The following is a 25,784-nucleotide window of genomic DNA, read 5'->3' on the forward strand; positions in this document are numbered from 1 at the left end:
AATTGGGGAACAACCAGAGTTCCCTGGTGGCCTAGTAGGTTAAGGGCCTGGTGTTGTCACTGATATGGTATGAATTTGATCCTTGGCCTAGGAACTTCCCCATGCTGAGGGTGCAGCAAAAAAAAGAATGGAAGGAAGGAGGAAAGGAAGGAAGAATGGAAGCAGGGAAGGAAGGAAGGGAAAGAAAGAAAGAGGAAAGAAAAGAAAAAAGAGAAAGAAAGGAAGGAAGGAGTTCATGCTGTGGGGCTATGGGTTAAGAATGGCTCTGCAGAGATGCTGTCAATCCCAATGAGCAAGAGAGGGAACTCCATAGCTGTTATTTTTATATTGCTTACCTTGAACGGGTAAGTTCCTATATCCTTAAAGCAGTAAGAGCTCTTATACCAAGCACTGTATTAAAAAATACAATAACTTGGAGTTCCTGGTGTGGCTCAGCAGGTTATGAACCCAACTAGTATCCATGAGGATGCAGGTTCAATCCCTGGCCTTACTCAGTGGGTTAAGGATACGGTGTTGCCGTGAGCTGTGGTGTAGGTCCCAGACACAGCTCGGATCTGGCATTGCTATGGCTGTGGCTGTGGTGTAGGCTGGCAACTGCAGCTCCAATTCAGCCCCTAGCCTTGGAACTTCCATATGCACAGGTGGAGCCCTAAAAAGCAAAGAAAAAACAAAACAAAACAAAGCAAAACACAATAACATACCTATGTTTTCCTCATTTTACATTTTAGGAAAGTGAAGCAAAGAGAGATTAAGAAATCTGTCCAGAAATTCCCGTCATGGCTCAGTGGTTAACAAATCCAACTAGGAACCATGAGGTTGCGGGTTCGATCCCTGGCCTTGCTCAGTGGGTTAAGGATCCGGTGTTGCTGTGAGCTGTGGTGTAGGTCACAGACGTGGCTCGGAGCCCGAGTTGCTGTGGCTGTGGTGTAGGCCGGCAGCTACAGCTCCGATTCGACCCCTAGCCTGGGAACCTCCATATGCCACGGATGTGGCCCTAGAAAAGACAAAAAAAAAAAAAAGGAAAAGAAAAGAAATCTGTCCAAGGTCACCCAGGTAGAAATTGGTAGTACATGGATTTGAACTGAGGTATCAGGTCTTCAGCTCAAACCACCATGTTATACTGACTTTTGTTGTTCTGAGGCTCTAATGAGACAATAAATGCCAGGTGTTCAATACATGCTAAGGACTGAATTAACAGAAAGGCTTCCACAACCAGGGAGAGGGGGAAAAATCACTCAAAAACTTTACTGATCATGATGTCTCATGCTTTTTATTTGGCAAGACTCAACACTTGAAGATCTCTAGTGAGAATGGGATATAAAAAAATAATTCAGGAAAAAAATTCAGAATGGTGTTCCATTTAAAACTTGACCACCCTGTCAATCTGCTTCAATGGGGGGTAACTGTGGGTATTAACTTCAGAACATTAAGATGATGCAGAAAGGAGGATGCAGAATAGCATGATGCAGAGGGTGGGGGAAGGACAATGGGCACAGGGTAGCTGATCTGATTCCAACCATCCCACATGCTCCTACCCCTGGCTTCTCAATATGTTTCTCTAAATCACTGGAGCCTCAAATGCTGAACCTCTCCCCATGAAGAACTGAATGAGAGTCCATCTAAGAAGGACTCGGTGAAAGAAATACCTGGGTCTTGTTTTCCAATCAAGATGCCACATGGAATGGAAAGTCCTCTCTCTGACTCCAAATTCTCTTTCAACTCAGGTCATTAATCTCATCTACCCTCTTTTGAGCACCATAGAAAACTTAGGTAGACCAGAAAGCCCTCCCCTTTGAGCCTGGGGTCTTTCTAGAGAGTCAGGCAGCTTTCTGCCGGCATTGCATTGATGGGGAATCCTGTGAGTCACATTCTTTCCAACATGCGTGAACCATGAAAATCTTACACCAAGTGAAGTCTTGTCCCCTTTCACACAGCTGCCCAGCTTTTGGTGACTAGAGGCCAGGAAGACAACAGGAAAAAGAACGCTGAACAATTCTACTGATTGAACCCAAACCCGAGGAATCAGGATTAACCCAATTCTCAGGAAAAATAAAAAAGACACTTCCAATCGGGATACAGGACATAAAAGATAACAAGAGTCACCACCAAGTAAGACTACAAGGCTTTTCGGAAATGGACAACTTTCTGAAATGCTTGCCGAAACTCTTCGTTAAACACAGTATAGATTATTGGATTGATGAGGGAGTTTAAGTAGCCTAGCCAGGTGAAAAAGTCAAAAAGGGCTGGGTGGATCCAGCAGGAGTCCTGGCAGATGGGGAGGACCAGAGATGCAACAAAGAAGGGCAACCAGCAGATGATAAAAGCCCCCAGAATGATCCCCAGGGTTTTAGTGGCTTTCCTCTCTCGGGCAGCGGAAATCCTCTTGCGCTCTAGAACACTATCGGCAAGCTTGATTTTCACGTGGTTGAAAAAGAGAGGGGAACCGGCTGAATGACCGTGCTCCTCATGAAGGCTGGGGTTGAGCGAGCACAGCGAGGAGCCTGCAGAGCCTGTGATGAGATGGGCTGTGGTGAAGCGCTTCCCGTAGAGTGACGGTGGATTCAGGATGCGGTTCCGGGCGGCCCTGTAGATTCGGCCATAGAGGATGATGAGCAACAGAGACGGGATGTAGAAGGCCCCACAGGTGGAGTAGATGGTGTAGGAGATCTGAGAAGTGTTCACCAGGCAGTCTGATATCTCTTCATGAGCCCTGGCCTGCCGCCAAAAGAGTGGTGGGATGGAGATACAGATGGAGATGGCCCAGACAATGGCAATCATGGCAGCCGCGTGGCCCGCTGTCCGGCGTTTACTATACTCCAAGGCATCCGTGATGGCCCAGTACCTGTCCAGAGCAATGACACAGAGATGCAGGATGGAAGCCGTGCAGCATGTGATGTCAGAAGACAGCCAGATGTCACACAGGAGTTGGCCAAAACTCCAGGTTTGGGTGATGGTATATGGGATGCTGATGGGCATGACCAAGATGGAAACTAAGAGGTCTGTCATGGCCAGGGAGCCAATGAGATAGTTGGCTGGAGTGTGGAGCTTCCTGGTCAGGAAGATGGTAGTGAGTACAAAGGCATTGGAAAGGACAGTGGCCAGTGTGATGATGGAGAGGACCACAGCGAGAGAAATTTTGAGGACTTGGAGGGTCCCTGGATCCCAAGCTTTTGGAGTTTCTGTGGCATTCAGGGATCTGTTGGAAGTCCCCTGCAGAAGGTCTTCCACTGACTGGTTTGGTGGGGACATTCTAGGTGGCTCTCTCTTCCCACAGACTTTCACACACACAGCTCCCTCCTTCACAGTTGTCCTGTTCACAGAAAAAAGTCATCCTTCTGTTTCACGCTGGTGGGGGTCAGCCATCAGAACAGACCACAGTGAAAAGACATCAACACTTGACTATTTAAAGAACGTTGAGGTGACTACCACCTGGGAGTTAAAGGTCTTTCCTAAACCAGATGAATCCCAAGATGTCTCACTGTTCTGGAACTTTGCCCAGCAGCTGGCCAGGCCCAGTGGACACATGCTGGATTTGTTAGACATTTATCAGGAAATCACAACAGTGTCGGCAAAGCTCTGGAATTCTTGCCTTTGGCATCTTGGCTCCTTCCAAAGCTTGAGAGATAACTGGGTTTAATGAGAACTTCAGAATTTTCCCCTATCCCATTCTGAGAAGATTCTGGATTTCAGGTTGCCTTTGGGGAGCTTTGAAAACCAAAGACAAAAAGAAGAACCAGCTGATTCAGAGAGGCAGTGCAGTCAACAGCTCACAGTTTTCCCAGGTTCGTTAGGACCCATGATGAGGTACTTAACTTTGGTTCCTGTCCCACTGAAACGTTTTGAGCCTGAACAGACAAAACATTCCGGTTACCAAGACTCGAAGAATGCATGAGCTGGTAAGAAGGCAAAACAAACAGATCACTGTGGGTTCATCGAGAAGGGCACATGTTCAGAAGTTCTGGGGGTTAAAGAATGAAAAAAAGTAGAGTTAGGTTCTAGAAGGGCAACATAGACACTTGAGATCACCCGTAAGATTAAAAGGACACTCTTGAGTGCTGGCAGTGATGCAGCGAAACTGGCATTCTCAGAAATGTCAGGAGACTGCAGGGGAGGGTAGTGTGCCTCACCCCCACAATTCCCAGAGGGGGTAAAGCGGCATAGCTCTTGGAAGCATCACAGGCTTGTTACAAGTACATGAAATCGATCCTGTACATTGTCAATCAGAAATAGTCCTATTTATTCAGCAACAATGGAAACTAAACAAAATTACTCTGTACATACACACTCACAAGCCACTGGGAAAGATATCAAATTGTTACAATGCATTTCTCTAAGAACTGGGGAGGTGGAGGTGATCTTTCTTCCATTCCTATGAATTTTCCGAATTTCCTAGAGTTAGTATGCATGACTCTTAAAGCAAAACAAAACAAAAAGAAACAGAAACATCTTTTTGTAGGAGTTCCTGTGTGGCTCAACGGGTTAGGTACCGGGTGTCGATGTTGCAGCTTGGTGGCTGATGCAGCATAGGTTTGATTCCTGGCCCAGGAATTTTCACAGGTGTGGCCAAAACAAAAACAAAAACAAAACCACTTTTTTGTTAAGCAAAGAAATTAACTGCAAAAAGTAAAATCCTGAGCATTTTTCATGGTGAAAGTTTAAATGCAAAAAATATATTTGGCTTTCCAAATGAAAATTGGAAATTTAGTTACAAAAGTCTTTTTTAAAATGATTTTTCAAAATTATTTATTTATTTATTTATTTATTTTGCTTTTTAGGGCCGTACCCTCAGCATATGGAGGTTCCCAGGCTAGGGGTCTAATCGGAGTTACAGCTGGCAGCTTACACCACAGCCATAGCAATGCAGGACTCAAGCCTTGTCTATGACCTACACCACAGCTCACAGCAACGCCAGATCCTTAGTCCACTGAGCGAGGCCAGGGATCGAACCCACAACCTCATGGTTCCTAGTCGGATTCGTGTCTGCCGTGCAACAACGGGAAATCCAGTCACAAAAATCTTGAAGAATTATTTTCTTTTCTCCTTGGTGCCTGTAGACTTGAATCTGCGTTTCAGTACTTAGGACATGGGCAAGACCTTGGGGTCTGAAGTCCCTGGGGCCTGGCAGGCAGTCCCTGGAGGTATGGGGATGGCAAAAAGAATGTCAGGACCCTTTAGCCCCATCCACAGCCCCACTGTGTCTCCCCCTGCCTTGTGTGGAATGCTACAACTCCATCACAAATTCCTATAATTCATTTTATCTTTTCTAGGTCAACTTGGAAAATAGGTCTTGCCCTGAGAGCATTCACAGCCCAGCAAGGGAAGCAGGCTCATGGTTTCAAGGATCCTAGGATGGAGCTGGCAAGGCAGAATATATATACACATACATACATACTTTTAAAAAAATGTGATTATTATTATGTATGAATTTGTTTCCTAGTTTGTATGTTTTTCAATGTAATATATTTCAAACAATGCTTCATCAGTCGCTTCCACAATATCATTCTCTTTTCTTTTTAGGGCTACCCCTTGTAGCATACAGAAATTCCCAGACTAGGGGTCAAATTGGAGCTGCAGTTGCCAGCCTAAACCACAGGTACAGCAATGCGGGATACAAGCACACCCCAGCTTTTGGCAACACCGGATCCTTAACCCACTGAGCAAGGCCAAGGAGTCAATCTGCATCCTCGTGGATACTAGTTGCGTTCTTAACCTGCTAAGCCACAACAGGAACTCCTACAATATCATCCCTAAGGGATGCACGTTGTTCCCCTGGTTGCCTACATTAAGGAGAACGGTTTAGGAATTTCCTATGGTGCAGTGGCTTAAGGATCCGGTATTGTCATTGCGGTGGCTCAGGTCACTGCTGTGGTGCAGATTTGGCCCCGACCCAGGAAATTCCACTTGCTACAGGTGTGGCCAAAAAAAAGAAAGGTTTCAGGGGTCAAAAGGGATGGCATTCTTGGTGGCTGGAAAGGCAAGATCAAAGGCAGGTAGGGGATAGGGTTTGGGGGTGGCTGGCAGCATGTGTGGAAGGCAGCAGGGCACAAGGGAGAGTCTGGCTTGGATTGGGGCAATCTGGGCTCTAATCCTTGTTCTACCCCAGCCTTCCTAAACCTTGGGCAAGTCCTTAGGTCTCAGATTTCTTCCCCAAACAGGAGCTACCCCATTTGCCAACTAGGGCTGCTGTGGAGCTTTCATAGCTCCTGGCAAGGTCAGCCTCTGAAACCCACTAAAATGCTGAAAGGTATCAAGAATCATTATCATCCTACTCCCCTTCCTGTCTACCTGGCTCAGGGCTTTGTTGGGAAGGTTCAGTCTATGTCTGGTGATTGATTTGATTTGAAATTTTTTTTCTTTTTCAGCCGCCCTTTGGCATATGGAGTTCCTGGGCTCAGGGATCAGATCTGAACTGCAGCTGTGACCTATGCTGCAGCTGCAGTAATACCAGATGCTTTAACCCATTGTGTCAGGCTGAGGATCAGACTTGTGTCCTGGTGCTGCAGAGATGCCGCCAATTCCATTGTGCCATTATAGGAACTCCAGTTGATTTTAATCTTTTAATTTGTTTTAATTTTTTTGCTGCACCCATGGCATGTGGAAGTTCCCAGGACAGGGATCAAACCCTTGCCACAGTAATAACCACAGCAGAGACAGTGCCAAATCCTTAACCAGCTAGGCCACCAGGGAACTCCTGATTGTTTTTAAAACATTAAGAACATTAAGAAGCTAAACCTGCAATGTGGTAGTCTCCCTCCCACCTCACCCCCAAATTGCAAGGGCTTCATTTTTAGAAAATATATGCCTAGAAGAGGGGGAAAATCTCAGTTTAAGAAAACCCATCTTGGGAGTTCCCTTCATGGCTCAGTGGTTAACAAACCGGACTAGGACCCATGAGGATGCAGGTTCAATCCCTGGCCTTGCTCAGTGGGTTAAGGATCCAGTGTAGCAGTGAGCTATGGTGTAGGTTGCAGATGCGGTTCGGATCCCATGTTGCTGTGGCTGTGTCTGTGTCTGTGGCTGGCAGGTATAGCTCTGATTTGACCCCTAGCCTGGGAACCTCCATATGCCACAGGTGCAGTCCTAAAAAAAAAAAAGAAAGAAAAAGAAAACCCATCCTTTTTCTTTTCTTTTCTTTTTTAATTAAGAAAGCCCATCTTGGAGTTCCCATCGTGGTGCAGCAGAAACGAATCCACTAGGAACCATGAGGTTGAGGGTTCGATCCCTGGCCTCACTCAGTGGGTTAAGGATCTGGCATTGCTGTAAGCTGTGGGCGGTGTAGGTTGCAGACGTGGCTCAGAACTGGCGTTGCTGTGGCCGGCAGCTATAGCTCCGATTCAACCCCTAGCCTGGGAACCTCCATATGCTGCGGGTGCAGCCCTGAAAAAGACGAAAGACAAAAAACAAAACAAAACAAAACAAAAACCATCTTAAGCCACCTGCTCTAAAACATTCCCAAAGTTTGAAGGATATTATCACAATATCTTTCATGAAGCTCTTAGTATGTTCCAGGTGCTGGGTTAGCCCTGTGGCTAAGAGTCACTCCACCTATGGCCCCCAACTTACAAATCAGCCAACCAGTGCTCAGAAAGGTGATATCAGCTGCCCAAGGTCATCCAGGTGGAAGTGGAAAAACCGGGTCCAGGGCCAGCTCTGAAATTTCCACTCATCTCCACACTGCCTCAGTTCAGGAAGAAAAGCCTTAAGGCATGTGTGCTTCTAGGAGCGTAGCTGGTTTGGGATCCCATGGTGATAAGTGAAAATGGTGATCCCTCCTGACACCCTAACCCCCTTGTCCCATGCTCCACCCCAAAGACCCCTGGGTAAGGATTTCCTCCCACTTTGGTTCACAGGGGAAATGTGAAGTCGGGTTGGACTGTTTGGAATTTTCATCCCTCCAGATGGTCTGGGTGAGGCAGGTGCTGTCATGTCTCACGGAAGGCCGGCACGCTTGCCTCACAAACCCAGGCGGTCACTCCTTGGGTTCCAGGCATTCCAGTGACCTCATTCCAGTGAAAGGTGTGGGCTCAGAAAGGCCTGAGAGGCTGGTGGGTGACATCTTGGGAAGAAGGACAGGGTGGATCGCCTCGGTCAGGAATGCCGGGCTGTAGCTTGGCAGGAAACTACCCGAATGATTCTGAGGCCTCCTCCCTCCTCTCCTGCCTCCTGTCTCCAGCCTGAACAAAGCTGGGGGGATTCCCCACAGTCCAGCTACCTTTGGAGATACAGACTGTAGCTCTACAGTCAACAACCTCTCTCTCATCACATAACAAAATAAAAAATACAAATTGAAACAACAGTGAGATTCCATCTTCAGCCAGCAGATAGATTAAAAAAAATTTTGGGTTTTTTTTGTTTTTTGTTTTTTTTTGGTCTTCTTAGGGCCCTGGGTGTGGCATATGGAAGTTCCCAGGCTAGGGGTCGAATTAGAGCTGCAGCTGCCAGCCTGTGCCACAGCAATGCAGGATCCAAGCCATGTCTGCGACCCACACCACAGCTCAGGGCAAGGCCCGATCCTTAACCCACTGAGGGAGGCCAGGGATTGAACCCATGTCTTCAGGGATACAAGTTGGGTTCGTCACTACTAAGCCACAAGGGGAACTCCTGATAAAAAGTTTTAATTGGATGGAGTCCTATCAGTTGGTAAAGATGTAGAGCAACAGGAATTGTCACCTACCGCCAGGAGAGTCTAAACCGAAGGACCCTTGTTAGCAAACAATTTGGTCCTAAATCTAAAGATGTAACGATAATCTCATGACTCAGTCATTTCACTCCCAGGTATGTCAGACAGAGAGGCTCCGAAGTGTTCCTCAGCAGATGGAAGAACAGTCACGGTGGGACTGACTGTAACAGCAAACAACTGGAAACCACCCAAGTGTCCATCAGCAGCGGGATGAAAGGCAGGATTTGGCACATTCCTACGATGGGTGCTACAGAGACGCAAAACTGGGTAAACCAAAGCGCCTGCATCAGACTGGATGATTTTCACAAACATAACACTTAGTGCCAACGTCAAAAACATGCCAGAAGAAACAAACTGTTTAAAGATATAAATATATGTGGCAAAGCCATAAGGAAAAGCAAAGAAACATTAAATACAAAACTCAGGAAAGCCGTTATCCTTGGAGGGGAAAGGAGGTGGGAATGTAATCCCAGAGGGACTTTAAGGTATCAACGATGTTCTATTTTTTTAAGGTGGTGGTGAGTACATGGATATTTATTATTATCCTTTAATCCAAATATATGGCATACTCTTTTGTAGGGGATACATTTTATAATTTTTTTCTTTTTTCTTTTATGGCTACAGCTGCAGTATATGGAAGTTCCCAGACTAGGGATCAAATTAGAGCTGCAGCTGCCAGCCTACACCACAGCCATGAGAACACTAGCTCCTAGCTGCATCTGCGACCTAGGCTACAGCTTGTAGCAACAGCATTGCCGGATCCTTAATCCACTGAGAGAGGCCAGGGATCGAACCAGCATCCTCATGGACACCATGTTGGGTTCTTAACCTGCTGAGCCACAAAGGGAACTCCTTGTAATTCTTCTTAATCAGTTTTTACATTATAAAAAGAGAACCGTACTACCAGCATTGGTAGCATTGGAACCATACTTCCAACCAACTGATACATTGATTTTGGTATATTAATATCTAATGATATATCTGAGTCCTGAAGATCTGGGTTCTGGGTCCGGCTCTGCCACTATCCAGTGGGGGAATCATGGGCAAATCATGATTTCTCTTTGACCCTCAGTTTCTTCATTGGTAAAACGAGAACATGAGCATGACTATGCTGCCCCAAGGGGGTATTAGTAGTTCCACTAAGACCATGTATGTGATGTGTTGTAACCATAGAGTCCTAAACAAACATAACCATGGTAACAGAGCTGGAGGCAAGTGGCTAAGGTGGTCTTAGGTCCCAATCTCCACTGCTCCACTTTCTTGCTGTGGCCATTGGGCAGGTCACTTAAGCTTATGTCCCTCAGGGATAGAAGTGATAATTTACACCTCATAGGAGTTTGGGGAAAAGTGGTAAGAACATGTCAGATCCAAATGCCCAACATAGTAAATGCTGACTTCTCTGATTTCTCTAGGTCTCTTGTTCAGGTCTCCTCCCTCAGCAGAAATTTTAGTGAGTGATGTTGGCCACTGTCAGAACTACCAACCATACCAGGGAGTTTACCCCCTGCTCACCACACCCCCGGGGGCCAGCACGGCAGTAGTGAGGACCTTCCTCAGCCTCCCCCTAGCCCAGCAGCATATCCCCTGGAGTCCTGATCATACAGACTCCAGCCACATCATGCAGCCCCTGGCTCTAACATCTCTGCAGAGGAATGGGAGGGGAAAAAGCAGGCAGACAGACCTGGATCCCAATCCCAACCTGGTCCACAGACTACCTGTGACCACAGCTGACTGACCAGGGTGGACATGTGAGCCAAAATGAGCCCAGGAGATTCTCTCTTGGGAATTTAGTACAGAGACTGTGAGCAGTTGGGCAGAGAGATGATGGAGTGGGGAGGAAGCTAAGGATGCTGGGCTGGGAGTCGGGCCACAGCTATGACCATGGCCAGGGCAAGTTTTCGGGGGGGGGCGGTGGCAGAAAAGCCATAAGTAAACAAAGAAACAAACAAAATAAGGTCTTCAGAGAAAGGCAGGAGAATGGAGCAGAGAAAGGAGCAGAGAGAGAGAAAGGGGAACAACCTCCAGGCCCAGTGATGCTCCTGACCTATGAGAAGCCTCTGGACCCAGGAAACCTCATTTGAACCAACTCACACTTCTTCTAGTTAAGCCAGTTCAAATGGACCCAAGAGGCCCTGAGAAAGAGTAATCAGATCAAAGATTTTCAGTTCCTCTCCACCAAACAATCCCTACTGTGGGATGGAGGGAAGTCATTTCACCTCCTGCAGTTTTCTTTTCCTTTTCTCTTTTTTTTTTTTTTAGGAGCACACCTGTGGCATATGGAAGTTCCCAGGCGAGGGGTTCAATTGAAAGTGCAGCTGGAGCCTACACTACAGCCACAGAAACCAGGGATCTGAGCCATATCTATGACCTGTGCTGCAGCTTGCAGCAATGCCAGATCCTTAACACACTGAGCAGAGCCAGGATCAAACTCCTATCCTCTGGGACACTGCCTGGGTTCTTAATCCGCTGAGCCACAATGGGAACTCTCTCCTATGCTTTTCTTTTCTTTTTTTTATAGGTATAATAGTCTATATTAAACTGATAACACAACTTTGATCACATATAAAGGCTCTCCTAATGTATCCTCAACACATTTTATGTTTTTGATGTCACAATTTATCATTTCTTATATAGTGGATCCATTAACAAATTATTACAGCTACAGTTATTCTTGATACTTGTATCCTTTAACTTTCATAGTATAGTTAAATGATTAACAGAGTATTACAATATTACAGTATTCTGAATTTGACTATATGCTTACCTTTAATGGTTTGCTTTATATTTTCATGTTACTAGTTATTGTCCATTCATTTCAACTATAAGAACATTTTTAAATGATTTTACTTTTTCTATTATAGCTGGTTTACAGTGTTGTCGATTTCTACTGTACAGCCAAGTGACCCAGTCACACATATATATATATTCTTTTCCTCACATTATCCTCTACCATGTTCCATGTGACTAGATATAGTTCGCTGTGCTATACAGCAGGATCTCATTGCCTCCTGTGCTTTTCTTCCTCATCCATAAATTGGGGTCCCAGGACCTTACCCCCCAGAACTGCTGGGTGGATTCAGGGAAGGCACAGTGGCTGTCACACCGCAAGTGTCCTTTTCATTACTCTTAACTAAGGCTTCCCACCCAGTGTTCCACCCATTCAGCAGGCAGGAAGATTAGTCACCTCCCCTTTCGGAAGGGTCTTTATTTTAGCTGAAGCAAGTGACAAAACCTTGGCAGAAACAAAGAGGATGTATGGGTTTAAGGTATCCTCAGAAGCACATCCGACCTTTTGGAGGAAAAAAAAAACAAGGCCATGATAATGATTTGTTGCAGTAGAATAACTCCCCCACAGAGGAACTGGTGTCTATTCTTTCCCTAGAAGCTCTGTGGTACGGATGAGTGAGACCTGGAGGGGGAAACCATTGTCCCCAAATCTGAAGAGTGCTTATATCTTATAAAGCACACCCACAGCTGTTGGTTCATCCCTTTCTCTCCTGCAGGGAACCTCCATGGTTCTCAGCCTTCTCCTCTGTAAAATCAGGGTATTAGGTCTATCTTCTGGGGGGGTGTCAGGCAGGTGGTATGAAATAATACATGTGAGAAAAGCTTTAAAGTTTTAACATGTGTGTGTGTCTATCAATCAATCAATCAATCAATCAATATCTGAATGCAAGTTTTGAAATCTAATCAGTTGCTTTTGTGGGGGGTGGGGAGCCCATGGCCTATGGAATTTCTATGGCCAGGGATCGAACCCATGACATAGCAGCGACCCAAGCTGCTGCAGTGACAACACCACATTCTTAACCCACTGTGCCACAAGGGAATTCCTGTGATCAGTTTCTTGAGCACGTCAACCTTTCACCACAGTTTCTCTAACTATAAAATCTGGAAAATGTCAAAAAATAAAAAGTAAGAGTTCCGTGGTGGCTCAGCGGGTTAATGATCTGGTGTGGTCACTGCTGTGGCACAGGCTCAATCCCGGCCTGGGGACTTGCTCATGCCACGGGTATAGCCAAAAATATAAAAATTAAAGAAAAAAAAAAAAGTAGCCAAACCTCTGACCCAGAACTTCCACTCCCATTTACATACCCAACAAAAACATGTGCGAATGTTCACCAGAAGGCATGTGCAAGAATTGTTCATAACAGCGTTACTGAACAACTCCAAACTGGAAACCAGCCAAACAAACATCAACAAGAGAATGGATAAATACACTGGGGCACATTCACACAGCAGAATACCACATGTCAGTGAGAATGAGCCCCAGCTCCCCCCCACACAGAGCCACATGGATGAATCCCACAGGCATACGGAGAGCAGAAGAAACTCAACATTATGGCTCCCACGTGAGTCAAACTTCATCAAGATGATGAACTGAATGGGGAAAACTGACCTACATGGATGAAAGTCATGCTAGTGTTTTGTGCTTGAGGGGAGGGATGCAGTGACTGGGAGGGAACACGAGGAGGGCTTCTGGGTGAAGGTCATGTTCATGTCTTTTTTTTTTTTTGTCTTTTTGCCTTTTCTAGGGCCGCTCCCTCGGCATATGGAGGTTCCCAGGCTAGGAGTCTAATTGGAGCTGTAGCCACCCACCTACACCAGAGCCACAGCAACGCGTGATCCGAGCAGCGTCTTTGACCTACACTACAGCTTATGGCAACGCCCAATCCTTAACCCACTGAGCAAGGCCAGGGATCGAACCTGCAACCTCATGGTTCCTAGTCAGATTCGTTAACCACTGTGCCATGACGGGAACTCCATGTTCATGTCTTGAACAAGGTCTATTTATTTTGTGAAAATACACCATGCTGTACACTTGTGTTTGGGGCACTTTTGTTTGGGTAAAAAGTTTAGCCACGAAGGTAGTGGTTAAGTGCCAAAGAACCCAAGGCACCAGTTCTAGTCAAAGGGAGACATTGACCTGAACCTTAACCTTTTGAGCCTAGTTTCTTCATGTGAAAAATAGGGATGATAATAGTACCAAGGCCACAGGTGAGCTGAGTAGAAAGCACCAGCCAGGTAGTAGGTGCTCAATACATTCTATGTATGTATGTATGTATGTATGTATGTATGTATTGCCTTTTAGGGCCATGCCTGGATCCGAGCTGTGTCTGCAACCTACACCACTGCTCACGGCAACACCAGATTCTTAACCTACTGAGTGGGGCCAGGGATCAAACCTGCATTCTCATGAATACTAGTTGGTTCGTTACTGCTGAGCCACAACAGGAACTCCAACACATTTTAGTTAGTTGTAATTAACAGTCCCTCCCTAGGAGCAAACAGGACCTGGAAGAAACCTTTAAAAAAAAAACCAAACAAACAAAAACACCAAAAAACAACTACAGGACAGCATATGGAAGTTCCTGGGATAGGGGTTGAATTGGAGCTATAGCTAGGGCCACAGCCTCAGCAACACTGGATCTGAGCCACATCTTGTGACCTACACTGCAGCCTGGGGCCATGCCAGATCCTTAACCCACTGGATGAGGCCAGGGATCAAACCCATATCCTCACAGAGACTACATAGGATTCTTAACCTGATGAGCCAAAACAGGAACTCCTGGAAGGATCTTTTAAAATGATATAAGCCAGTTGAAATAGCTGAAACTGCTGAGGCCCAGAGAGGTGGGTGATCTGCTTGAGATCACACAGCAAAGTCCCACTTCCCTCTCAGCTCGGTGTTTCTACTACCCCACACTGCCTCCATCTTGTCAAGAGGAGACATATTTTCTTGCTTCTTGCTTCTGGGCTCAGCATGGACTAGCTCTGGCTAACAGAGTGAGGCGGAGGTGACAGTGAGCCAATTCCAAATCTAGTTCTCAAGAGGCTGTGTGTGTTTCTGCTTGCACCCTGCCATCTCCAGGAGAAGAACATGTGTGGGCTAGATACCAGTCTCTAGAGGAGGAGATAAGACACGTGGAGCAGAGCTGCTCATGCTGTTGGCCCCAGTCAATCCCCTCTGAGAACAGAGCTCCTCCACTGATGGGCAGACACATGCGTGAGCCCAGCTAAGATCAACAGAAATGTCAAGGACAGTTCGGATTAAATCAGTCAATTTCCAGATGCATGAGTTGTAATCAATGTCATGGTTTTAATCCATGGAGTTTGAGGATGGCTTGTTACACAGCCAGAGCTGACTGATAGAGTCCTGTCATTCACTAAATGACTAAATTCCACCAGTTCTACTGCCTAAACCTGACTCTGCCTTGGCTCTTTTCCTTCTCTACCCAGATTTCCACTGTCTTGTTTCAGGCCGACGGCTTTTCTGGCTTCAGTGGTGTCCCTGCCTCCACTCACGCCTCCTTTCCATTCTCTTACTGTATCACATCTGGAATCCTCCTTGTAACAAGTCTAACCATGTTACTCCCTTAAAATACTCCAGTGGCTCCTATTGCACCTGGGATTAAGTTCCAGCTCCACAGCTTGGTTTAAGGACCCTTCATAAACTGGTCTTTAATTACATTTCCAGCATCACCTCCAAACCTAGCTGGCTCTGACCTGCACACCCCAGCAGCACTGATTGGCTCGTTTTTTTCTCCAGCACCCTGCTGTCACACCCATGCCCCAGTGCTGTTTCCTGCCCTACACCTTTGTCTCTGCCATGTCCTCTGCCCGGAAATTAAGTCACCCTTCAGGAAGAAGCTCTGGCATCTCCCCAGGAAGCCTGTTCTATCCTCCCCCCACCCTAGTCATTCTGGATGCCCAGAAGCTCTTCCCACACAGGGCTGTCTCTATCACTGGACACTAAGTGCAGGGACATATCTTATTAGCTCCTATAGCCCTGACATTTGGCCTAGGGCAAGCGGTCAATAAATGTGGCTCAGCGGTTAACAAACCCAACTAGGATCCATGAGGATGTGGGTTCGATCCCTGGCCTCATTCAGTGGATTAAGGATCTGGTGTTGCTGTGAGCTCTGGTGTAGGTTGAAGACATGGCTAGGATTCCGAGATGCTGTGGCTGTGGCGTAGGCCAGCAGCTGTAGCTCAGATTCGACCTCTAGCCTAGGAACTTCCATATGCCTTGGGTGCAGCCCTAAAAGCAAAACAAAACAAAAAAAACCCAGATGTCCAGGCCTCACCCCTGAGGGGTAGTGTCCAGGCACTGTAAGTGTTCAAAGCTCCCCACATGTTTCCAAGGTACAGCCAGGGTTGGCATCCACTGGCCTGGATAATCTCTGATTATCTTCATCACTGGCAAGCTGGTTATCTTTAAAAGGCCAGGAGTTCCCGTCGTGGCGCAGTGGTTAACGAATCCGACTAGGAACCATGAGGTTGCGGGTTCGGTCCCTGCCCTTGCTCAGTGGGTTAACGATCCGGCGTTGCCGTGAGCTGTGGTGTAGGTTGCAGATGCGGCTCGGATCCCACGTTGCTGTGGCTCTGGCGTAGGCCGGTGGCTACAGCTCTGATTGGACCCCTAGCCTCAGAACCTCCATATGCTGCGGGAGCAGCCCAAGAGATAGCAAAAAGACAAAAAAATAAAATAAAAGGCCAAAGGCAGGTAAAGCTTGTTCCTCTGTAACAGGTAGGGCAACACAAGAAAAAAAAAAAACCTGCCTACTTTCAGCCTTGCCCTGGTTAGCTACTTGCCTCAACAGGGAAGGGACCACCTCCAATAACTAAATGCATTCAAAGGCTCTCACCAGATTGTCCCATGCTTGTGAGAAAGGGGGCAAAGAGGTTTTCAGCTCTCATCATCTGCCCCTACTACGTACTGCCCCTTGGGGCAGAGTTGCTTTCCCCATTTTGCAGATGAAGAAACCAAGATCCAGAGAGGTGAAGTAGCCCAAGGCCACAAGGCAAGCCCAAGGTAACACGTGGCACAGGTGGGACTGAGAGCCAGCGCTGAGACACTCTAGAATAGCCTCACGTGGACACTGAGGACTTGAAATATAACCACTGAGATGTACTGCTGTGAGTGTAAAACACACTGGATTTCAAAGACTTAGTTCAAAAAAGAATGTAAAACATCTGATTGATAATTTTTCTTTTCTTTTTTGGCTGCCCTGCAGCATATGGAGTTCCTGGGCCAGGGATCAGATCTGAGCCACAGTTGCAACTTAAGCCAAAGGCCAGATCCTTAACCCACTGTGCCAGGGAATTGAACCTACGTCCCAGCGTTCCCAAGACGTTGCCTATCCCACTGCACCACAGCGGGAACTCCAAACTGCATTTTTTTTTTTTTTTTTTTAGGGCTGCACCTGCATATGGAGTTTCCCAGGCTAGGGGTCTAACTGGAGCTACAGCTGCCAGGCTATGCCACAGACACAGCAAGCCCAGATCTAAGCCGTGTCTGCAACATACACCACATCTCACGGGAACACCAGATCCTCAACCCACTGAGCAAGGCCAGGGATCGAACCCAAAACCTCATGGTGCCTAGTTGGATTCATTTCCACTACACTACGACGGGAACTCCTTTGTTTTTTTTTGTTTGTTTGTTTGTTTGTTTCTTTAACATGGCTACCTCTAAATTTTCTAGATCTAAAATTACATGTGTGGCTTGCATTGTATTTCTATTGCAGAGCATTGCTCTAGAACCCAGTGGTTACAACCAGGTGATACCGCCCCCCAAGGGTTATTTTGGGACTCTACTCTCATGAAAGAAATAGTGTAGTCCCAGGAAAGGGTTGGGATAGTACAGGGTGTTGCCGTGTGGGCAGGGTCAGGAATAGCAGCACTGGTAAAGTGATGACCAACATTATTAAGAGCTTGCTATGGGCTCCTAAACTTACTGTTTAAAGCACTTCTCCCATATCAACTCATTTAAGTCTGATCACAACCCTCTGAAGTTGAAGCTATTATTATACCCATATCCCAAGGGAGGAAGCTGAGGCTCAAAGAAATGGCTTGCCTAAGGTCCCAGAGCTAGGGCACTGGAGATCTAGAACTGGAACCTGGCTCCAAGCTCCATCACTCAGAAAAGGTGCTGAGTCAAGTCAGTTCCACTCCCTTCTTTATTCACAAATATTTAACCACACATGCTGGTGCACAATCGAAAAATCTCTACTGGGTACTTGTTATGTGCCAGGCTCCATCATTCTTGCCCGAATGGGGTCTCTCTCTGACAGGCCCAGTGATGGGAAGGTGCATGACACCTTCATCCTGCACTCAGCACACAATCCTCTGCCTGCCTTCTCTGCATGGCCCAAAGAGAAGGGCAGGAGGGTGGTTACTGCAGTGCTTCTCACACTCGAATGTATACATGCATTACCTAAAGTCTTATTAAAAATGCAGGGGAGTTCCTGCCATGGGTAATGAGCCTGACTAGTGTCCATGAGGACGCGGGTTCGATCCCTGGCCTCACTCAGTGGGTTAAGGATCCGGCATTGCTGTGAGCTATGGTGTACGTTGCAGACGTGGCTCTGTGGCTATGGTGGAGGCTGGCAGCTACAGCTCCAATTAGACTCCAAGCCTAGGAATCTCCATTTGCCGTGGGTGTGGCCCTAAAAAGACAAACAAAATAAAATAAAAACACAGGGGTTGGAGTTCCTGCTGTGGCACTCAAGATCTGTGGCATCTCTGTAGCATCTGGCCTGACAGAGAGGGTCAAAAAAGATAAAAAACAAAACAAAAATGTAGGACTTTCCTACTCGTTCAACAAGGACCTGAGGTCGCCACTGCTGTGGCCCTGGCCCAGGAACCTTTCCCCCCAAAAATGCAGATTCTGATTCTGTGGGTCTGGAGCAGGACCTGAGATTCTGCATTTCAGACAGGCTCCCAGGGGATGCGACTGCTCCACTGACCATGCTGAGTTGTATGAGGGGTAACAGTAATGGCAGCCCTGAGATTAAGAGGGATCATGGTGTCAGAGCAGGAAGCACTCTCAGGAGTCATCGGCTCCAACTCCCTAACGGTGCGGACATAGAGAGAGGGTAAGACACTTGCCCAAGGTCACACAGAGTTACACACAGAGACCAAGTCCTCAGACTCCCATGCATGCTCCTTCCACAGCCTCCTGTCTGCAGCAGCATCCAGGACAGGAGCATCCAGATGCTCTCACGCCCATTTCACACCACATATGCTTCTGACACTTTCAAAGTGTCTCCCCCTCCTCCCATCTGAGTTTCCGCCCTTGGGAAGTAATCCTGGGAGCAGACTGGCAGGGCAGACCACACTCTATAGGCAGCCTTTAGGGCTGCATCCCCTGGCCCTGGAGCTCAACCTGCCCCTCCCTGCCAGATGCTACACATCTGGGCCCCTTAAAGGGACTTGAGCTGAGGAAGTGAAATTGTTTTCAGTACAGAGATGCTGGATGAACAGTGTGCTAACAACAGGAATTCATTTCCTAGAAATTAAACACTGAATTTGTTGGTGTTTACAGGATCCAAAGCCACCATTCACCATCTGCTTTCCCTGCTGGGAGGCACAATACAGTCGTGATAAGAACGTAAGCTTTGGAGTCAGGTAGAGCTTTGGAGTTAGGTGGATGGACTCTGCTTCCCAACTCTGCCATTTATTAGCCCTGTGACCTCAGGGAAGTTACTCAACCTGTCTGAGCCTGTTTCCTCATCTATTCAACAGCTATTTACTTAAGGTTTACATGTCAGCAAGAGCAACACACGTGTGGACCCTGCTCTTAGGAAGACACGGAAACCCTCCTAGAACCTGGGACCACAGAGGATGACAGTGGAGCACAGAGGCTGACAGGGAGCCATGGGAATGTAGGGGGGACAAATAACCTGCTGCAACCCTAAGATCCCGCCCCCCTGCCAAAAGATGCTCTGAAGCTGAGCTCTGGAGGACAGATGGAATCAGCCCAGGTGAAGAAGAGCTGAACCCTTCCTGCCATGCATGCCAAATCCTTTATCTTCCTTTCCTATTGCTTATCTATCCAGAGATTGCACAGTCCAGCCTTCTTCTCATCCTCCTGTTGACCCGCACTCAGCAAGAGACCCCACCTCCAGCTTGGCTGAGACTTCCTCCTGCAAAACACATTCTCTCATTCCTCTGAGCTGTTCCCTCTACCTGAAATGCCCTTTCTCTCATTTCCTCCACCCTCTCCAGAGGTTTCTCTGGAAGCTAGAGATGGAACTAATGCTCCCTCCTCCGCACCCCACGGGTCTTCTTACACATCACACTGGACTCCCCTCGACTGGGCTCACCTGCTGACTGCCTGTCTTCCTGTTGGTCTTGAGTTCCAGAAGGGAGGGGGGACATGTGAGTCATGAAGCCCGGGGACCTCTGTGTGGGATACCCTTCTGCCTCAACCACCCGTCCAACTCCACGGTCACTCTCAGGACTGAATTCAACTGACTTCTCTTTGCTGAAACTTGTCCATTCCTTCCACCAAAGCGGGGTCCGCCTTTCTCCTCTATGCCAGCCGGTGCCTCCTGTCCATGATTCATACTGTACAATTCTCTTCATCCTCCAGTGCTCGTGGGCCTCTCTCCCCACGAGATGTTCTGGGCTCAATATTGACAGTGGTTCAGTAACAATTTACTCAAAGAATGAATGAAAGAAGCACAGTGACTGTTTTACTTTTGCACCCCACCCCTTGCTTATACCTCTGGCTACAAATGTCCTTTGGTCATTCCTCCTGGACATCCCATAGGGAACCTATACTCAACTGAGCCACAATCTTCCTCATCCACACTAGCCCCTCCTGACTGTTTCTTCCTTTGTAGGCATTATCTGTTCTTACTCACCTGTCCTCAACACTTGGAATCTTTTCCCCTTCTTCTCTTCCTCCCCAGCACTTGTTTTTTTTTTGGGGGGGGAGGGTGAGGTATGCAGCAGCTTAATGTGGGATCTCAGTTCCCAGAGCAGGGATTGAACCTGGGCCACAGTAGTGAAAGCACCAAGGCCTAACCACTAGATCATTCAGGAAACTCTCCTTCTCTTCTCCAGCATGTAACCAACTATCTCCCTTTTATAAACGAGGAAGCTGAGGCTCAGAAATGTAATGCAATTGGCTCGAGGTTACACAGCAAATAAATAGCCAGGTCTAGGGCCTTGTTTGGAACAGCCCAGACTCCCTAACTACCTAGCCTGTCTCTCACTCCCCTACAAGTTCTGTCTCCTCTTCCCTGACTTCTCTACAAGCATTTGTCTTGGTTCAGGCTGTTCCCTCTGCCTGGAAGAGCAATCTTTCCCATTTCCCTTCCTATATAACTACGGTAATCCATTCTCTGAGGCCCTTCTCAAAGCCACTTCCTCCAGGAAACCTTTTCTGATACAAAATCTCTATCCTTTAAACCCTCTCCTGACTCCTGGTTTGTTTGTGTCTCGTACACCTGTGGCTGGAAGCTCCTTGAAGCCTCACCTATTTCCTCCCCGCTCTAGTGACTGGAGCACAGTAGGCTTGCAGTCAGCACAGGGTAACTCTTATGTAAGGCTTATGTAATTACATTCCCTCTCTCCTGTTTATTTCAGAAATCCAAAATCCTCACCATGGCCTGCAAGGCCTTATATGATTCCCCCACTCCCCAGCCACCCCTCTGACTTCATCTCTTACCAGCCACCTCCCATTCAATATCACCTCCTTTGGTAAAGCTTTGATCAGCCAACATTAAGTATCTCTCAACCTTTATCATATCACCGTGCTTCATGCTCATTTTAGGACTTAACCATATCTGATACTTTCTGGCTGTTTGTTTGTGGCTTGTCTCCCCTGCGCCCCTCCCCCCACACACCTTCTGTCTAGCTCACTGCTATTTCCCCAGGGCCTAGAACAGTGCCTGGCTAACAACAAACATGGATCAGAGTTCTCATCATGGTGCAGCAGAAACGAATCCGACCAGGAACCATGAGGTTGTGGGTTCCATCCCTGGCCTTGCTCAGTGGGTTAAGGATCCGGCGTTGCCATGAGCTGTGGTGTAGGTCGCAGATGCGGCTTGGACCCCACGTTGCTATGGCCCTGGTGTAGGCCAGTGGCTACAGCTTCGGTTAGACCCCTAGCCTGGGGACCTCCATATGCTGCGGGAGGGGCCCTAGAAAAGGCAAAGACAAAAACAAACAAACAAACAAAAAACCAACAACAAACATGGATCTACAGCCTGAAGAGCGATCTGGGCTGGAGACATACATAGCTGCATCTTGTGCACAGAGGCGGTAACTAGAGCCCATGGGGTAGGGAGAGTGTCTACCACGAGGCGAGAGGAGGGCCTGGGAGGGCGGAGCAGCTAATGGCTGTAGAAAGGAGGATGAACCTGCAAAAACAACAGAGAGAAAGGAGGAAAAACACACAGTAGTGTTAAGTCACAGGAGCCAGGAAAAGACAGTGTTTTCAGGGGGAGGAGCAGTCCGCAGAGCAAGTCAAAGATTGAAGTGTCTGCTGAATTCAGCTTCCTGGAGGACACTGATGACTTTGGCAGGGCTCTGCCCCTCTGTGGGCCTTAGATGGGAGTCATCTCTGCAATGAGAGGGACCTCTCATGTCCTGGGAACTCCCAGCTCTGAGAATCTGTATTTCTTTTCTTTTCTTTTTAGGGCTGCTTGTACAGCATATGGAAGCTCCCAGGCTAGAGGTCGAATCAGAGCTGCAGCTGCTGGCCTACACCACAGCCACAGCAATGCCAGATCCAAGCCGTCTTTGTGACCTACACTACAGCTCATGGCAACCCCAGATCCTTAACTCACTGAACGAGGCCAGGGATTGAACCCGCATCCTTAAGGATACTAGTTGGGTTCATTACTGCTAAGCCACAACGGGAACTCCAGAATCTGTATTTCGGCTCACATTCACATCATTCTCCCTAGGAAGCACAGTCATCCATCTGTGGCCTGGGAGAGAAGGGATGAGCCAGCCTATCCACCCTCATTATTTACCCACCAGGCACCTGACAAACTGAGGAAGCATCTCTGTGTTTCTGGGCTTGTCTATGCACCTTTAGGAGGGGAAGAGGCCCTAGGCCTTTTCAGCCATGTCCAGGTGGCCTGCCCCCTCCCTCCCATGTCATCCTGTAGGTCCTGGCTTCCCGATGCCTCCATGACAAAGACCACCCACCTCTCCCCAACAGCTGGATAAGACAGAAGGCTGCAGAAGGCCCAGGTGCTCAGATGGCTTTTCTGGCTGCTGTTGGCAAAGAGTCCCCTGATGTCCTTGTGAGGAAGGCTAAGACCCTGGCTAGTGGCTGGGCCACCCAGAGGAGAGCAAAGACCCACAATGCATGGTCGATTAGAAAACACTGGAAGCTGACAGCAATGAAGAGAGAGAGAGGTTGCTCCTGCCAACCAGAGCAGTGATGGCCACCAAAGCCTGAGCTGTTGTCTGCGGCCAGTGCTGTGCCGAGCAATGGCTCTCTTTGATTTGCACAGCAACCCAGTGAGGTGGCCGTTCTAATCCTCATTTTATACGAGAGAAAACCAAGGCTCAGAGAGGTTATGGGCTTTTTCAAGCTAATAAATAGCCTAGGCCCGTTTGTTAATGCAGCTGGTCTGACTGAGAGCCCTTGCCCTTAATCCTTGAACCTCCCCGGAGCTGGTGATACAAAGGACTTTAGTCTAACATTCTCTTAACAAGCAGTATGACCTTGGGCAAGATTTATTCCCCACTCTCTGCACCTGCATAAAGCAGATTTCTTAGTGTCTTTCCATTTCTGCCATTACGTAATTTACCTGGGATTTGCACTGAACTTTACAGTTTTTAAAAAGACATTCAAATTTTTTTCCCACAGATCCTGCAGGGTGGGGGAATTATCCTCTCCATTGGACAGCTGTGCAAACTGAGGTTCGAACAGACGCAGTGACCCGCCCAAGGTCACACAAAGCGAGTCAGGGGCACCACGCTAGTCTGGAAGCCGAGGCTCCCCGCTAGACGCGCCTCCGACTACCCTACATAAAGGGGCGGCCCCGCGGCGCTGGGACCTGGCTGACAGGGGGCGGTGCCAGGTTTCCCTCCGCCGCCTGGGGCCACGTGGGGGCGTCGCAGCCCCCGGCCCCGCCAGATCTCGATCTCTTTCACGGCAATCGGAAAGCTTGGCAGGGATCCCGCAGCCGCCCCCCGGGTGCTGCCTCGGCCCACCCTCCATCCTGGGGCTCCGGACCGCGCCCCCGACGCGCCCCTCCAGCTGGGCAGGTCCTCGGGGACCCCTTTTCCGCGCGTGCCCCTCCCGTCCGAAGGCGCTGAGAGGTGGGACACCTGGGCCCACAGGGCAAGGAGGAGAGCGCCACCTCCCCGGCCAGCTCACACCGGGACTGCCAAACTGCGAGCCGCTACGCGGGCCCCGGAGCCCCTCCCGGGCGCCACCAGGTTCCAAACGCTTACCCGCTCCGGGGCACGCAGGTGCGGACCTTGGCCTCGCCCTCGCGGGTCCTCTTCCGCGAGCAGTGCCTTGTCTCCTCGCCGGCGGCCGCTTCTTCATCGCCGCGACCCCCAGCGGAGCTCCGGACCCCGCCGCCCAGGGGTCTCCTCCCTCGCCCGCGCCTTCGCTCTCTCCACCTCTCTGCGCCCTGCGGCTCCTTCTCCACGCTCCCCTTCCCGCGCCCGCCGCTCCGCCTCACTCCCCTCCCCCAGCTCCTCCCCCGCGAGGCTCCCTCCGCCTCTGCCCCCCGCCCGCCGGGAGGGAGGCTCGGCCCCTTCCAGTCCCGGCCGAGAGGCGGGGAGCTCCGAGCCCCCGCCTCCGCCCTCGCCGCAACCCCAGTCCCGGGGGTGGGTGGGCGCTAAGGAAGGGAGGTGGGAAAGGCACCAGCTGGTGTTGGTCCTCCCCGGAACCCACCTGTAGAAGAGAGGACGGGCTGGGTCCGGAGGGTGGTGAGAAGTGGGCCCTGCCCAGATACCTGGTGAAGCCTCCTCCATCAGTCCCTGTCCCCTGTGTTTATCCCTGGCTAGATATCCCCCCCCCCCTCGCCATTTAACAAATACTTACTGATCTCTGTGTCAGGTATGCGCTAGGCACCGGGGACAGACCAGTGAACAACAGATATGGGCCCAATGGCGCTTACATGAATGTCCTGTGTAAAACGTACGAAGGGCTTATAGAGGTAAATCGGATGGAGGGAACGAAGCCGGGAAAAGAGGGAGAGAGGTGCAGGCTTGCAGATCAGGGGAGGCCTCCCTGGGAAGGTTGCATCTGAGCGAAGACAGGAGGTGAGGAAGTGACCTCTGCAGAAAGATGGGGAAGCAACAGCCACGGCAGGGGAGTCAGTAGGAGCTGAAGTCAGAGAGGCAGGAAGGGACAGCTTCCTCCCTCATTCAAGCAGCAGATTCTCAGCGAGTGACCCAATCTCCCAGGTTCCAGCAGGTGTTGGGGGCTGAGATGAATCTGCCTGGTTCCGAGAACCAGTTTGAGAGAAGACAAAGCACAAAGAGGAAAAATGAGTGGTTCAGGAAAAGGCACAGGGCTGGGCACACCCAGGTTTCGCACCCTCACTTGGAACTGGCCTTCTGTCTCCTTGTTCTTCATGTATTTCTGAGCCTTGTTATTAGGTGCCTCCGCTGCTAGGATTGTTATGTCTTCTTGATGAACTGACCTTTGATCATTACGAAGTGACCTTCTGTCCCTGGCAACAGTTCTTGTCCTGAAGTCTCCTTAACTGGTGTAGGGATAGGCAGCAGCAGCCACTGCAATGGTTTATTTACAGCCCACACAGCTGTTTGACATCTGGCGCACCCCAAACTCAGCACCTCCTCCCAACTTTCTTTCCAGTGTCCTTCTGTGTCCTTCTACTCCACAAATTCTCTACCCACCTGGCCCTCCCCTTTTCCACACCTCACCCTCATGGTTTACCCATTTGATGATTGGCCTTCATCTCTCTCAGTCTTTCTCTTTTTTGGAAGGCTGTGATCAATGATCATTAATAATGCAAAGGTTCTTTTTGTCTTAGTGCAAATCCCAGGCAAATAAATCACTGGCAAATAGGCAGGAGTTATTGGCAGCCACACCTCAGCCTTCTCCGCTCTCCTTGGGCCCTGGGCTCTTTTCCCAAAAAGGAAATAGGAAGATTGACCAATGCCAAATGTAGGCATTTCCCAAAATAGATACTGCTGCCCATACCCCAAATTGAAAATTCACAGCGGAGGAAGGGGCCCTGCCTGCACTGCCTAAGCATTTGCAGCTGCTACCAGGGTCCTAACCTGAGATCTGGAGTCAGGAAATCCACATGGAAGAGTAAATATAGACACACCTGGGGTGTGTGTCCTCACTGAAAAGACCCTGGCA

At 48.7% G+C, this 25,784-nt stretch overlaps 1 protein-coding gene across 2 annotated transcripts; it reads right to left on the reverse strand.

The window, feature by feature from the left end:
* Window positions 1-1,045: 1,045 nt before the first annotated feature.
* Window positions 1,046-24,098, reverse strand: HTR1D (5-hydroxytryptamine receptor 1D). 2 transcript variants are annotated; one of them, XM_047792951.1, is made up of 2 exons: window positions 23,891-24,098; window positions 1,046-3,845 (listed from the first exon to the last, which is right to left on the reverse strand). In XM_047792951.1, the coding sequence occupies exon 2, from the start codon at window positions 3,247-3,249 to the stop codon at window positions 2,116-2,118; it is 1,134 nt and encodes a 377-aa protein (XP_047648907.1). In that variant the 5' UTR covers window positions 3,250-3,845; window positions 23,891-24,098; the 3' UTR covers window positions 1,046-2,115. The 2 variants fall into 2 exon arrangements, with proteins under 2 accessions (XP_047648907.1, XP_047648906.1); XM_047792950.1 differs by having other exon boundaries at window positions 1,046-3,958.
* Window positions 24,099-25,784: the final 1,686 nt, after the last annotated feature.

The sequence above is a fragment of the Phacochoerus africanus genome, chromosome 8, assembly GCF_016906955.1.
Source record: "Phacochoerus africanus isolate WHEZ1 chromosome 8, ROS_Pafr_v1, whole genome shotgun sequence".
In the NCBI taxonomy this organism is placed as follows: domain Eukaryota; kingdom Metazoa; phylum Chordata; class Mammalia; order Artiodactyla; family Suidae; genus Phacochoerus; species Phacochoerus africanus.

Coding starts and splice junctions, on each gene's coding strand:
- HTR1D (XM_047792951.1), bottom strand. CDS start 3,249: ATGTCCCCACCAAACCAGTCAGTGGAAGACCTTCTGCAGGGGACTTCC.